The sequence below is a fragment of the Oncorhynchus nerka genome, linkage group LG20 (genome assembly GCF_034236695.1).
Source record: "Oncorhynchus nerka isolate Pitt River linkage group LG20, Oner_Uvic_2.0, whole genome shotgun sequence".
Classification (NCBI taxonomy): Eukaryota; Metazoa; Chordata; class Actinopteri; order Salmoniformes; family Salmonidae; genus Oncorhynchus; species Oncorhynchus nerka.
The window spans coordinates 96,540,313-96,556,803 of NC_088415.1; the positions used below are offsets into that span (position 1 = coordinate 96,540,313).

The window sequence follows — 16,491 nt, forward strand, 5'->3', positions numbered from 1 at the left end:
TCGCTATATTTAAAATACAATCGCAGGTTGGAAAGCAAATGGATCCTGCTGAAAAGAGAAGACTATTCTGTCTATAGGCTACCAAGTTATCAACTTCCAAATAGGCATATAGAGCGAGCAACATTGTTAAGGTAAGGGTTAAGGTTAGGGGTTAAGGTTTAAGGTAGGAATGTCCCAAGGAACCCGGATAGCACTGACCCTCTCACAACAGGTTATACTATGCATTCCATCCTAACGTGAACGACTCAAGCTGTTTACCATAGACACCACCCCCAGAGCTGTCTTCTACACAAAGTTGTAAGGAAACAGAACAGAGATAGCCAGGCAGAGAAGAGGGTTGTAATTTCGCAGATGTGGCCAGCTACATTCTGTATTACAAAACCCTTCAAATGGTGAGACTCTCCCCCCAAATGAGTCTTTCATTCAAAATTATATTCTTTATTTAAAACAAAGTGCATAACTTAAATCAACAAACATGTCTGATCAACAGCTGTGGGCTCATCTCGAGGCAGACTTTAGGGTAAACATTGTTTAAATGAAGATAACATAACGAGACTCCCAGATGATACCAAACACTAGACAGATAGCTGCTTACCTACTTGCCTCAGTAGGGTACATGGATGAAAACAAAGATAATATGATAACTTAACATTGTTTGTCAGTTAACGTGGTGGCTTTTCGGAAGATAATTAAGTTATATTGTACCCTGATCTGTATGTGCTTTAGTCAACTCCTACTTTTGCCTACATACTGTAGGTATGCATGACCAGGCTAACTATGGTAGGTGTAAAAACTAAAACAGCGTAGAAACCATGCATAAAAGAAAGACAATGCCCTGAAACACAAACAATGGCTACCTGTTTGTTTGCATGTGGATCAAATATAACGCCAAGGATAAGTACACATTCAGCTTTGGGAGTATTACAAGGTAAAGCAGCTTGTCCAAAGAGTAACTTTCACCAGGATGGATAAATATGTAATAGTTGTTGCTTGGCTATAGGAAAGATCCATGTCTGATAGTGGCATACATCAACATGCATAGCCTGGGAGAACAGGTATGTATACTCACATACTCCCACACTTCTCTTACCATGAAATAGCATAACGTTAAGATATCCAAACCTAAAATGTATGCTTGAAATAAAACATAAAAAGTAAATTTAAAAATAAACTACATGATCTAAACCCTGGAAAAACTGAATCAGAGTGAACAGAACCCTGATTAAAGAGACTTCTTCTGAAAGTCTGACTCACATTTTCTTGAGGTTGTGGTCACCAACCCATGGTCCTAGGGAGCAACAGGGTGTGCAGGCTTTTGTTACAACCCATCATGAACACACCTGATTCAGCTAGTCAGTTCATCTTAATGACATAGATTAGCTGAACCAGGTGTGTTAGTGCTGGGTTGGAACAAAACCTTGCATACCCTGTGGCCCTCAAAGACCATGATTGGTAACCACTGCCATAAACAGAAGGATACTCTCCCGTTTCACATATTCCTCTTAAAAGAGTCTGGTCTTTGCCTTCTCTTGTCCACCATTGACTGCAGCCCAGCCTCTTCCTCCCTGGCTATCCTCTTCATCATTATCATCACTGTCATTGTTGTGTGCCCAGCTTGCCTTAAGAGGGGTGAGCTCTGGTGCAATCACATCTCCATCCTAAATAAATGTGAACACAAACACACAGGGATACCAGTGTAAATTTTAAACACAGGGAAAATACTGTGTGTTGTGCAGGTAAAATAGTGATAGCTAGCTGGCTTAGCCTTGCACTGTCAACGTAAAAACGCTAACAACTTGAGATAAAATGATATATAAATGAAAGAGAGGCCTCCTGACCTGAGGTTTGGAGAAGTTCATATCCATGCACCACTGGACAAAGTTCTTCTTAGCTGCCTCCATGGTCCTCTCATCGGTCTTCTTACAGTAGACCCTGACCAGCTGCTCAGCAAACCGTTCTGGCAGCAGCTTGGACACCTACAGGAACAACAATTATCATGTTTCCAAGCTCCAAAAATGATTAGATAATAACAAATAAAATAAAAATATGTCATTGAAGTAGAGACCTGGTCCTTACGGATCCGGTAAGCTTTGGTTGGGTCGTTCTTACAGTAGAAGTGCACTTTGTCGATGGGGTTCTTCTCCTTCATACCCCAGTCCATGTTGATGATCTGATAGAGAGAAAGAGAGGGGGGGGGGGGAGATGGACTTACAAAGAGATACCTATGTTCAACAGAACAACTGGTAACAAAGGGTTAACTATAGAAAAGGGGGGGCTATGGTAAAATGTTTTCAATCAGTTCCCTGATTGAGGTGAAAAAGACTGGACACTCACATTGACAACAAAGTCCCCTGGCTGCAGAGTAACATTTTGAAGGTCATTCTGAGGCCTGGACCTCGCCACACAGCCTGCCCAGTCCAGGAGCTTTTCCTGGGGGAAGAGAAGACGAGGGTGAGAGGTACATAATATGAATCTCGTAGAAAGCTCCGCTAGTATGCCATGGAAGGATATCCTCTCTCCAAACACACGCACACACACCTGTGAAACCTCCATTCGCTTCTCAGCCTGAGTCTGTCCCACACACTTGTAGAGGCGTCTGCAGGTGATGTTTTGGAGGATCTCTCTGGCTTCAGCCAGCTCAGAGGATGACGAGTACATAATCTGCTCAAACACATGGTCTACAGGGGAAAGGAGGAGGGAGGGAGAGGGGAGAGACAAGGTGATAAGGAGTGTGGGAAGATGAGAGGTAATCATGCAAACCAAACCCAGCAGTAATTATATGGACAGCAATGTGCCACACAAAAAAACAGGTATGGAAAACCCAGCCTGTTTGGACAGCCTTGACGCCTGGCATAAAACCCAGACAACCAGAAGTTTGAGAGTAAGTAGAACAGACCAGAGCCATTCTACACTTTATATTTCTATGGGGTTGAACGGACCTGTGAGTTTAGTGTAGGCCTCCATGTTGTCTATTGCTGTGGAGATGGTGAACATCTTTCCCCCTGAACCTTGTATCTGGATGTGGGGGTCTGCCTTTATAAAGGCCTCTGTGATCCTGAAAAAAAGACAAGACAATATAACATCTAATTTTGAACATATAAAATACAGCAGAAAAAAATCAATTTCTGAGAACCTGTATGATGTATATAGGAAATAACACAGATATACAGTACCAGGGGAAAGTTTGGACACCTACTCATTCCAGGGGTTTTCCTTTGTATTCTACTTTGTAGAATGATAATGAAGACATCAACATTAAGACATGTTAAACAAATCAAAATATATTTTATATTTGAGATACTTCAAACTAGCCTTGATGAGACATGAGGGGGGGCATAATGAGGAGGGGGCATAATGAGGGAGGGGGGCATAATGAGGGAGGGGGGCATAATGAGGGAGGGGGGCATAATGAGACATGAGGGAGGGGGCATAATGAGGGAGGGGGGGCATAATGAGGAGGGGGCATAATGAGGGAGGGGCATAATGAGGGAGGGGGCATAATGAGGGAGGGGGCATAATGAGGAGGGCATAATGAGGGGAGGGGGCATAATGAGGGAGGGGGGCATAATGAGGAGGGGGGCATAATGAGGGAGGGGAGGGGGCATAATGAGACATGAGGGAGGGGGCATAATGAGGGAGGGGGCATAATGAGACATCAGGGGAGGGCATAATGAGACATGGGGAGGGAGGGGGCATAATGAGACATGGGGAGGGAGGGGGCATAATGAGACATGGGGAGGGGGGGGGCATAATGAGACATGGGGAGGGAGGGGGGCATAATGAGACATGGGGAGGAGGGGGGCATAATGAGACATGGGGGAGGGGGGGCATAATGAGGAGGGGGCATAATGAGACATGGGGAGGGAGGGGCATAATGAGACATGAGGGGGGCATAATGAGGAGGGGGCATAATGAGACATGAGGGAGGGGGCATAATGAGGGAGGGTGGCATAATGAGACATGAGGGAGGGGGCATAATGAGGGAGGGGACATAATGAGAAATGGGGGGGGGGAGGCATACTGAGACATGAGGGAGGGGGCATAATGAGACATGAGGGAGGAGGCATAATGAGGGAGGGGGCATAATGAGACATGAATGAGGGGGCATAATGAGACATGGGGGAGGGGGGCATAATGAGACATGGGAGAGGGCATAATGAGACATGAGGGAGGGGGCATAATGAGACATGGGGGAGGGGGCATAATGAGACATGGGGGAGGGGGGGCATAATGAGACATGAGGGAGGGCATAATGAGACATGAGGGAGGGGGGCATAATGAGGGAGGGGGCATAATGAGACATGGGGGGGGGGGGCATAATGAGACATGAGGAGGGGGCATAATGAGGAGGGAGGGCATAATGAGACATGAGGGAGGGGGCCATAATGAGACATGAGGGAGGGGGCATAATGAGGAGGGCATAATGAGGGAGGGGGCATAATGAGACATGAAGGGGGGCATAATGAGACATGAAGGAGGGGGGCATAATGAGACATGAGGGGGGCATAATGAGACATGAGGGGAGGCATAATGAGACATGAGGGAGGGGGCATAATGAGACATGAGGGGGAATAATGAGACATGAGGGGGCATAATGAGACATGAGGGCATAATGAGACATGAGGGAGGGGCATAATGAGACATGAGGGGAGGAGGCATAATGAGACATGAGGGGGGCATAATGAGACATGAGGGGGAGGCATAATGAGACATGAGGTGAGGAGGCATAATGAGACATGAGGAGGAGGCATAATGAGACATGAGGGGGGGGGCATAATGAGACATGAGGGAGGAGGCCATAATGAGACATGAGGAGGAGGCCATAATGATACATGAGGGGCCATAATGAGACATGAGGAGGGGGCATAATGAGACATGAGGGAGGAGTCCATAATGAGACATGAGGAGAGGGGCCATAATGAGACATGAGGGTGGAGGTCATAATGAGACATGAGGAGGGGGCATAATGAGACATGAGGAGGGGGGCATAATGAGACATGGGGAGGGGGCATAATGAGACATGAGGGAGGGGGGCATAATGAGGGAGGGGAGGGCATAATGAGACATGAGGGAGGGGGGGGCATAATGAGACATGAGGGGGGGGCATAATGAGACATGAAGGAGGGGGCATAATGAGACATGAGGGGGCATAATGAGACATGAGGGGAGGCATAATGAGACATGAGGAGAGGGGGCATAATGAGACATGAGGGGAATAATGAGACATGAGGGGGCATAATGAGACATGAGGGGGCATAATGAGACATGAGGAGGAGGCATAATGAGACATGAGGGGGGCATAATGAGACATGAGGAGGAGGCATAATGAGACATGAGGAGGAGGCATAATGAGACATGAGGAGGAGGCATAATGAGACATGAGGAGGGGCATAATGAGACATGAGGAGGAGGCCATAATGAGACATGAGGAGGAGGCCATAATGAGACATGAGGGGAGAGGGGCCATAATGAGACATGAGGGAGGGGGGCATAATGAGACATGAGGGAGGAGTCCATAATGAGACATGAGGAGAGGGCCATAATGAGACATGAGGGTGGAGGTCATAATGAGACATGAGGGAGGGGGCATAATGAGACATGAGGGAGGAAGCCATAATGAGACATGAGGGAGAGGGGCCATAATGAGACATGAGGGAGGAGGCCATAATGAGACATGAGGGAGGAGTCCATAATGAGACATGAGGAGGGGAGGCATAATGAGACATGAGGGAGGGGGGAATAATGAGACATGAGGGAGGGGGGCATAATGAGACATGAGGGAGGGGGTGAATAATGAGACATGAGGAGGGGGGCATAATGAGGGAGGGGGGCATAATGAGACATGGGGGAGGGGGCATAATGAGACATGAGAGGGGGGCATGAGGGAGGAGGGCATAATGAGACATGAGGGAGGGGGCCATAATGAGACATGAGGGAGGGGGGCATAATGAGGGAGGGGGGCATAATGAGGGAGGGGGCATAATGAGACATGAAGGAGGGGGGCATAATGAGACATGAGGGAGGAGGCATAATGAGACATGAGGAGGGGGGCATAATGAGACATGAGGGGGAATAATGAGACATGGGGGCATAATGAGACATGAGGGGAGGCATAATGAGACATGAGGGAGGGGGCATAATGAGACATGAGGGAGAGGCATAATGAGACATGAGGGGGGCATAATGAGACATGAGGAGGAGGCATAATGAGACATGAGGGGAGGAGGCATAATGAGACATGAGGGAGGAGGCATAATGAGACATGAGGGGGGCATAATGAGACATGAGGGAGGAGGCCATAATGAGACATGAGGGAGGAGGCCATAATGATACATGAGGGAGAGGGGCCATAATGAGACATGAGGGAGGGGGGCATAATGAGACATGAGGAGGAGTCCATAATGAGACATGAGGGAGAGGGCCATAATGAGACATGAGGGTGGAGGTCATAATGAGACATGAGGAGGGGGCATAATGAGACATGAGGGAGGAAGCCATAATGAGACATGAGGAGAGGGGCCATAATGAGACATGAGGGAGGAGGCCATAATGAGACATGAGGGAGGAGTCCATAATGAGACATGAGGAGGGGAGGCATAATGAGACATGAGGAGGAGGGGGCATAATGAGACATGAGGGAGGGGGTGAATAATGAGACATGAGGGAGGGGGCATAATGAGACATGAGGAGGGGGGCATAATGAGACATGAGGAGGGGCATAATGAGACATGAGGGAGGAGGCCATAATGAGACATGAGGGAGAGTCCATAATGAGACATGAGGGAGGGGGAGGCATAATGAGACATGAGGAGGGGGAATAATGAGACATGAGGGGAGGGGCATAATGAGACATGAGGGAGGGGGTGCATAATGAGACATGAGGGAGGGGCATAATGAGACATGAGGGAGGGGGCATAATGAGACATGAGGGAGGGCATAATGAGACATGAGGGAGGGGGCCATAATGAGACATGAGGAGGGGGGCATAATGAGACATGAGGGAGGGGGGCATAATGAGACATGAGGCATAATGAGGACATGAGGGAGGAGGCATAATGAGACATGAGGGAGGGGGCCATAATGAGACATGAGGAGGGCCATAATGAGACATGAGGAGGGCATAATGAGACATGAGGAGGGGGCCATAATGAGACATGAGGAGGGAGGCATAATGAGACATGAGGGAGGGGGCATAATGAGACATGAGGAGGGGGCATAATGAGACATGAGGGAGGGGGCATAATGAGACATGAGGGAGGGGGCATAATGAGAGGGGGGGCATAATGAGGGAGGGGGCATAATGAGACATGAGGGAGGGGCATAATGAGACATGAGGGAGGGGGCATAATGAGGGGGGGCATAATGAGACATGAGGGAGGGGGGAGGCCATAATGAGACATGAGGGAGGGGGCATAATGAGACATGAGGGAGGAAGGGGGGCATAATGAGACATGAGGAGGGGGCATAATGAGACATGAGGGGGGAGGCATAATGAGACATGAGGGAGGGGGCATAATGAGACATAATGAGACATGAGGGGGCATAATGAGACATGAGGGCATAATGAGACATGAGGAGGGGGCATAATGAGACATAATGAGGAGGGGGCATAATGAGACATGAGGGGGGGGCATAATGAGACATGAGGGGGGGGGCATAATGAGACATGAGGAGAGGCATAATGAGGGAGGCATAATGAGACATGAGGGAGGGGGGAGGCCATAATGAGACATGAGGAGGGGGGCATAATGAGACATGAGGAGGGGGGCACAATGAGGAGGGGGCATAATGAGACATGAGGAGGGGGCATAATGAGGAGGGGGCATAATGAGACATGAGGAGGGGCATAATGAGACATGAGGAGGGGGCATAATGAGACATGAGGGAGGGGGGCATAATGAGACATGAGGGAGGAGGCATAATGAGACATGAGGGAGGGAGGGGCATAATGAGACATGAGGGAGGAGGCATAATGAGACATGAGGAGGAGGCATAATGAGACATGAGGAGGAGGCATAATGAGACATGAGGAGGAGGCATAATGAGACATGAGGGGGGGCATAATGAGACATGAGGGGAGAAGGCCATAATGAGACATGAGGAGGAGGCCATAATGAGACATGAGGAGGAGGCCATAATGATACATGAGGGAGGGGCCATAATGAGACATGAGGGAGAGTCATAATGAGACATGAGGGAGGGGGGGCATAATGAGACATGAGGAGCCATAATGAGACAGGGAGAGGGGCCATAATGAGACATGAGGAGGAGGCCATAATGAGACATGAGGAGGGAGAGGCATAATGAGACATGAGGGAGGGGAATAATGGACATGAGGGAGGGAGGGCATAAGGACATGAGGAGGAGGGTGAATAATGAGACATGAGGGAGGGGGCATAATGAGACATGAGGGAGGGGGGCATAATGAGACATGAGGGAGGGGGCATAATGAGGAGGGGGGAGACATGAGGGGGGCATAATGAGACATGAGGGGGAGGCATAATGAGACATGAGGGAGGAGGCCATAATGAGACATGAGGGAGGAGGCATAATGAGACATGAGGAGGAGGAGGCATAATGAGACATGAGGGAGGGGGGCATAATGAGACATGATGGAGGAGGGGGGGGCATAATGAGACATGGGAGGGAGGGGCATAATGAGACATGAGGGAGGAGGGAGGGGGCATAATGAGACATGAGCATAATGGAGGGGGGCATAATGAGACATGAGGGATGAAAAGGGAGGGCATAATGAGACATGAGGGAGGGGGCATAATGAGACATGAGGGAGGGGGGGCATAATGAGACATGAGGGAGGGGGGCATAATGAGACATGAGGGAGGGGGGGCATAATGAGACATGAGACATAATGAGACATGGGAGGGGCATAATGAGACATGAGGAGGGCATAATGAGACATGAGGGGGGAGGCATAATGAGACATGAGGAGGGGCATAATGAGACATGAGGAGGAGGGCATAATGAGACATGAGGAGGGGGGCATAATGAGACATGAGGGAGAGGGGCATAATGAGACATGAGGAGGGGGCATAATAATGAGACATGAGGGAGGGGGCATAATGAGACATGAGGGAGGGGGCATAATGAGACATGAGGGAGGAGGGGGGCATAATGAGACATGAGGGAGGGGGCATAATGAGACATGAGGGAGGGGGGCATAATGAGACATGAGGGAGGAGGCCATAATGAGACATGAGGAGGAGGGGCATAATGAGACATGAGGGAGGGGGCATAATGAGACATGAGGAGGGGGGCATAATGAGACATGAGACATAATGAGGAGGGGGGGCATAATGAGACATGAGGAGGGGGGCATAATGAGACATGAGGAGGGGGGCATAATGAGACATGAGGGAGGGAGGGAGACATGAGGAGAGGCATAATGAGACATGAGGGAGGGGGCATAATGAGACATGAGGGAGGGGGGCATAATGAGACATGAGGAGGGGGCATAATGAGACATGAGACATGGGAGGGGCCATAATGAGACATGAGGGAGGGGGCATAATGAGGAGGGGGCATAATGAGACATGAGGGAGGGGGGGGCATAATGAGACATGAGGGAGGGGGCATAATGAGACATGAGGAGGGAGGGCATAATGAGACATGAGGGAGGGGCCATAATGAGACATGAGGGAGGGGGGGGGGCATAATGAGACATGAGGGAGGGGGCATAATGAGACATGAGAGGGGGCATAATGAGACATGAGGAGGGGGGCATAATGAGACATGAGGGAGGGGGGGCATAATGAGACATGAGGGAGGAGGGCATAATGAGACATGAGGGAGGGGGGGCATAATGAGACATGAGGGAGGGGCATAATGAGACATGAGACATAATGAGATGAGGAGGGGGCATAATGAGACATGAGGGAGGGGGCATAATGAGACATGAGGGAGGGGGCATAATGAGACATGAGGGAGACATGAGGACATGAGGAGGGGCATAATGAGACATGAGGGAGGGGGGCATAATGAGACATGAGGGAGGGGGGCATAATGAGACATGAGGGACATGGGGGGCATAATGAGACATGAGGGAGGGGGGCATAATGAGACATGAGGGAGGAGGCATAATGAGACATGAGGGAGGGGGGGGGCATAATGAGACATGAGGGAGGGGGGCATAATGAGACATGAGGAGGAGGCATAATGAGACATGAGGGGGGGGCATAATGAGACATGAGGGGACATGGGGGGCATAATGAGACATGAGGGAGGGGGCCATAATGAGACATGAGGGGGGGGGCCATAATGAGACATGAGGGAGGGGGGGCCATAATGAGACATGAGGGAGGGAGGCCATGAGAATGAGACATGAGACATGAGGGAGGGGGCATAATGAGACATGAGGGAGGGGGCATAATGAGACATGAGGGAGGGGGCATAATGAGACATGAGGGAGGGGCATAATGAGACATGAGGAGGGGGCATAATGAGACATGAGGGAGGGGGCATAATGAGACATGAGGGAGGACATAATGAGGGAGGAGGGGGCATAATGAGACATGAGGGAGGGGGCATAATGAGACATGAGGGAGGGGGCATAATGAGACATGAGGGAGGGGGCATAATGAGACATGAGGAGGGGGGCATAATGAGACATGAGGGAGGGGGGCATAATGAGACATGAGGGGGCATAATGAGACATGGGGAGGGCATAATGAGACATGAGGGGAGAGGAGGCATAATGAGACATGAGGGAGGGGGCATAATGAGACATGAGGACATAATGAGACATGAGGGAGGGGGGCATAATGAGACATGAGGGAGGGGGGCATAATGAGACATGAGACATGGGAGGAGGCCATAATGAGACATGAGGGAGGGGGCATAATGAGACATGAGGGAGGGGGCATAATGAGACATGAGGGAGGGAGGGGGGCATAATGAGACATGAGGGAGGGGGCATAATGAGACATGAGGAGGGGGCATAATGAGACATGAGGGGGGCATAATGAGACATGAGGAGGGGGGCATAATGAGACATGAGGGAGGGGGCATAATGAGACATGAGGGAGGGAGGGGGGCATAATGAGACATGAGGGAGGGGGGGCATAATGAGACATGAGGGAGGGGGGCATAATGAGACATGAGGGAGGGAGGCATAATGAGACATGAGGAGGGGGCATAATGAGACATGAGGGAGGGGGCATAATGAGACATGAGGGAGGAGGGGAGGGGGGCATAATGAGACATGAGGGAGGGGGCATAATGAGACATGAGGGAGGGCATAATGGACATGAGGGAGACATGAGGGGGAGACATAATGAGACATGGGAGACATGAGGAGGGGCATAATGAGACATGAGGGAGGGGGGCATAATGAGACATGAGGGGGGGGGGCATACATGAGACATGAGGGAGGGGGGCATAATGAGACATGAGGGAGGGGGCATAATGAGACATGAGGGAGGGGGGCATAATGAGACATGAGGGAGGGGGCCATAATGAGACATGAGGGAGGAGGCCATAATGAGACATGAGGGAGGAGGCATAATGAGACATGAGGGAGGGGGCATAATGAGACATGAGGAGGGGGCATAATGAGACATGAGGGAGGGGGGCATAATGAGACATGAGGAGGGGGGCATAATGAGACATGAGGGAGGGGGGTCATAATGAGACATGAGGGGGGCATAATGAGACATGAGGGAGGGGGGCATAATGAGACATGAGGGAGGGAGGGGCATAATGAGACATGAGGGAGGAGGGGGCATAATGAGAGATGAGGGGGGGCATAATGAGACATGAGGGAGGGGAGGCATAATGAGACATGAGGGAGGGGGCATAATGAGACATGAGGGAGATGGCATAATGGACATGAGGGAGACATGAGGGAGGGGGGCATAATGAGACATGAGGGAGGGGGCATAATGAGACATGAGGGAGGGCATAATGAGACATGAGGGAGACATGAGGGAGACATGAGGAGAGGGCATAATGAGACATGAGGAGACATGAGGGAGGGGGCATAATGAGACATGAGGGAGGGGGGGGCATAATGAGACATGAGGGGTGGCATAATGAGACATAAGGGAGACATGAGGGAGGGGGGGCATAATGAGACATGAGGGAGGGGGCATAATGAGACATGAGGGAGGGGGCATAATGAGACATGAGGGAGGGGGGCATAATGAGACATGAGGAGGGGGGCATAATGAGACATGAGGGAGGAGGCCATAATGAGACATGAGGGAGTGGGGGGCATAATGAGACATGAGGGAGGGCATAATGAGACATGAGGGACATGAGGGCATAATGAGACATGAGGAGGGGGGCATAATGAGACATGAGGGAGGGGGTCATAATGAGAATGAGGGAGACATAGGGGGGAGATAATGAGACATGAGGGAGGGGGGGGCATAATGAGACATGAGGGAGGGGGGGCATAATGAGACATGAGGGAGGAGGGAGGGGGCATAATGAGACATGAGGGAGGGGGGGCATAATGAGACATGAGGGAGGGGGGGGCATAATGAGACATGAGGAGGGGGCATAATGAGACATGAGGAGGGGGGCATAATGAGACATGAGGGAGGGGGGGGCATAATGAGACATGAGGAGATGGCATAATGAGACATGAGGGAACATGAGGGAGGGGGGGCATAATGAGACATGAGGGAGGGGGGCATAATGAGACATGAGGGAGAGGGCATAATGAGACATGAGGGAGACATGAGGGAGACATGAGGGGAGGGCATAATGAGACATGGGGAGACATGAGGAGGGGGGCATAATGAGACATGAGGGAGGGGGCATAATGAGACATGAGGGAGGGGGTGGCATAATGAGACATGAGGGAGACATGAGGAGGGGGGCATAATGAGACATGAGGAGGGGGCATAATGAGACATGAGGGAGGAGGCCATAATGAGACATGATGAGGGGGGGCATAATGAGACATGAGGGAGGAGGCCATAATGAGACATGAGGGAGGGGGGCATAATGAGACATGAGGGAGGGGGCATAATGAGACATGAGGGAGGAGGCCATAATGAGACATGAGGAGGGCATAATGAGACATGAGGGAGGGGGGGCATAATGAGACATGAGGGAGGGGGCATAATGAGACATGAGGGAGGGGGCATAATGAGACATGAGGGAGGGGGGGGCATAATGAGACATGAGGGGGGGCATAATGAGACATGAGGGAGGGGGGCATAATGAGACATGAGGGAGGGGGGCATAATGAGACATGAGGGAGGGGGGGCATAATGAGACATGAGGAGGGGGCCATAATGAGACATGAGGGAGGGGGGCCATAATGAGACATGAGGGAGGGGGGGGCATAATGAGACATGAGGAGGGGGCATAATGAGACATGAGGGAGGGGGCATAATGAGACATGAGGGAGGGGGCATAATGAGACATGAGGGAGGGGCATAATGAGACATGAGGGAGGGGGGCCATAATGAGACATGAGGGAGGGGGGCATAATGAGACATGAGGGAGGGGGCATAATGAGACATGAGGGAGGGGGGCATAATGAGACATGAGGGAGGAGGCCATAATGAGACATGAGGAGGGGGGGCATAATGAGACATGGGGAGGGGGGCATAATGAGACATGAGGGAGGAGGCCATAATGAGACATGATCGAGGGGGAGGGGCATAATGAGACATGAGGGAGGAGGCCATAATGAGACATGAGGGAGGGGGGGGGCATAATGAGACATGCGGGAGGAGGCCATAATGAGACATGAGGGAGGGGGGCATAATGAGACATGAGGAGGAGGCCATAATGAGACATGAGGAGGGGGGGCATAATGAGACATGAGGGAGGGGGGGGCATAATGAGACATGAGGGAGGGGGGGGCATTATGAGACATGAGGGAGGGGGCATAATGAGACATGAGGGAGGGGGGCATAATGAGACATGAGGGAGGGGGGGCATAATGAGACATGAGGAGGGGGCATAATGAGACATGAGGGAGGGGGCATAATGAGACATGAGGGGGGGGCATAATGAGACATGAGGGAGGGGGGCATAATGAGACATGAGGAGGGGCATAATGAGACATGAGGAGGGGGGGGGGGGCATAATGAGACATGAGGGAGGGGGGCATAATGAGACATGAGGGAGGGGGCCATAATGAGACATGAGGGAGGGGGGCATAATGAGACATGAGGGAGGGGGGGCATAATGAGACATGAGGGAGGAGGCCATAATGAGACATGAGGGAGGGGGCATAATGAGACATGAGGGAGGGGGGCATAATGAGACATGAGGGAGGAGGCCATAATGAGACATGAGGGAGGGGGGCATAATGAGACATGAGGGAGGGGGGCATAATGAGACATGAGGGAGGGGGGCATAATGAGACATGAGGAGGAGGCCATAATGAGACATGATCGAGGGGGGCATAATGAGACATGAGGGAGGAGGCCATAATGAGACATGATCGAGGGGGAGGGGCATAATGAGACATGAGGGAGGAGGCCATAATGAGACATGAGGGAGGGGGGGGCATAATGAGACATGAGGGAGGGGGCATAATGAGACATGAGGGAGGAGGCCATAATGAGACATGAGGGAGGGGGGCATAATGAGACATGAGGGAGGGGGGCATAATGAGACATGAGGGAGGGGGGGGCATAATGAGACATGAGGGAGGGGGAGGCATAATGAGACATGAGGGAGGGGGCATAATGAGACATGGGGGGGGCATAATGAGACATGAGGGAGGGGGCATAATGAGACATGAGGGAGGGGGGCATAATGAGACATGAGGGGAGGAGGCATAATGAGACATGAGGGGGGCATAATGAGACATGAGGGGGGCATAATGAGACATGAGGGGAGGAGGCATAATGAGACATGAGGGGAGGAGGCATAATGAGACATGAGGGAGGGGCATAATGAGACATGAGGGGGGGGCATAATGAGACATGAGGAGGGGCATAATGAGACATGAGGGGGGCATAATGAGACATGAGGGAGGGGGGCATAATGAGACATGAGGAGGGGGCATAATGAGACATGAGGGAGGAGGCATAATGACATGACATAATGAGACATGAGGGGGGGGCATAATGAGACATGAGGGGAGGAGGCATAATGAGACATGAGGGGAGGAGGCATAATGAGACATGAGGGGAGGAGGCATAATGAGACATGAGGGGAGGAGGCATAATGAGACATGAGGGGGGGGGGCATAATGAGACATGAGGGAGGAGGCCATAATGAGACATGAGGGAGGAGGCCATAATGATACATGAGGGAGAGGGGCCATAATGAGACATGAGGGTGGAGGTCATAATGAGACATGAGGGAGGGGGGGCATAATGAGACATGAGGGAGGAAGCCATAATGAGACATGAGGGAGAGGGGCCATAATGAGACATGAGGGAGGAGGCCATAATGAGACATGAGGGAGGGAGAGGCATAATGAGACATGAGGGAGGGGGGGGAATAATGAGACATGAGGGAGGGGGCATAATGAGACATGAGGGAGGGGGGTGAATAATGAGACATGAGGGAGGGGGGCATAATGAGACATGAGGGAGGGGGGCATAATGAGACATGAGGGAGGGGGCATAATGAGACATGAGGGAGGGGGCCATAATGAGACATGAGGGGGGGGGCATAATGAGACATGAGGGAGGGGGAGGCATAATGAGACATGAGGGAGGAGGAGGCATAATGAGACATGAGGGAGGAGGAGGCATAATGAGACATGAGGAGGGGAGGAGGCATAATGAGACATGATGGAGGGAGGGGGCATAATGAGACATGAGGGAGGGAGGGGGGCATAATGAGACATGAGGGAGGGGAGGGGGCATAATGAGACATGAGGGAGAGGGCATAATGAGACATGAGGGAGAGGGCATAATGAGACATGAGGGAGACATGAGGGAGGGGGGCATAATGAGACATGAGGGAGGGGGCATAATGAGACATGAGGAGGGGGGTCATAATGAGACATGAGGGGGGGCATAATGAGACATGAGGGAGGGGGGCATAATGAGACATGAGGAGGGGGCATAATGAGACATGAGGGAGGGGGCATAATGAGACATGAGGGAGGGGGGCATAATGAGACATGAGGGAGGGGGAGGAATAATGAGACATGAGGGAGGGGGCATAATGAGACATGAGGGAGGGGGGCATTATGAGACATGAGAGAGAGGGCATAATGAGACATGAGGGAGACATGAGGGAGACATGAGGGAGGGCATAATGAGACATGAGGGAGAGGGCATAATGAGACATGAGGAGGGGAACCATAATGAGACATGAGGGAGGGGGGCATAATGAGACATGAGGAGGGGCATAATGAGACATGAGGGAGACATGAGGGAGGGGGCATAATGAGACATGAGGGAGGGGGCATAATGAGACATGAGGGAGGAGGCCATAATGAGACATGATCGAGGGGAGGGGCATAATGAGACATGAGGGAGGAGGCCATAATGAGACATGATCGAGGGGAGGGGCATAATGAGACATGAGGGAGGAGGCCATAAT

At 51.3% G+C, this 16,491-nt stretch overlaps 1 protein-coding gene across 3 annotated transcripts in view; it reads right to left on the reverse strand.

The window, feature by feature from the left end:
• Positions 1 to 289: 289 nt before the first annotated feature.
• samhd1 (SAM domain and HD domain 1) overlaps positions 290 to 16,491 on the reverse strand; it is a 42,037-nt gene continuing 25,835 nt past the window's right edge. Inside the window, exons 11-16 of one of the 3 annotated variants that reach the window (XM_029651711.2) lie at positions 2,940 to 3,055; positions 2,539 to 2,678; positions 2,335 to 2,430; positions 2,066 to 2,170; positions 1,839 to 1,976; positions 290 to 1,658 (exon numbers count right to left, since the gene is read on the reverse strand). In XM_029651711.2, coding sequence (XP_029507571.1) covers positions 1,503 to 1,658; positions 1,839 to 1,976; positions 2,066 to 2,170; positions 2,335 to 2,430; positions 2,539 to 2,678; positions 2,940 to 3,055 — 751 coding nt within the window. In that variant the 3' untranslated portion in view covers positions 290 to 1,502. Of the gene's footprint in view, positions 1,659 to 1,838; positions 1,977 to 2,065; positions 2,171 to 2,334; positions 2,431 to 2,538; positions 2,679 to 2,939; positions 3,056 to 16,491 lie in introns of those variants that run through there. The other 2 variants (XM_029651712.2, XM_029651714.2) reach the window with 2 other exon arrangements.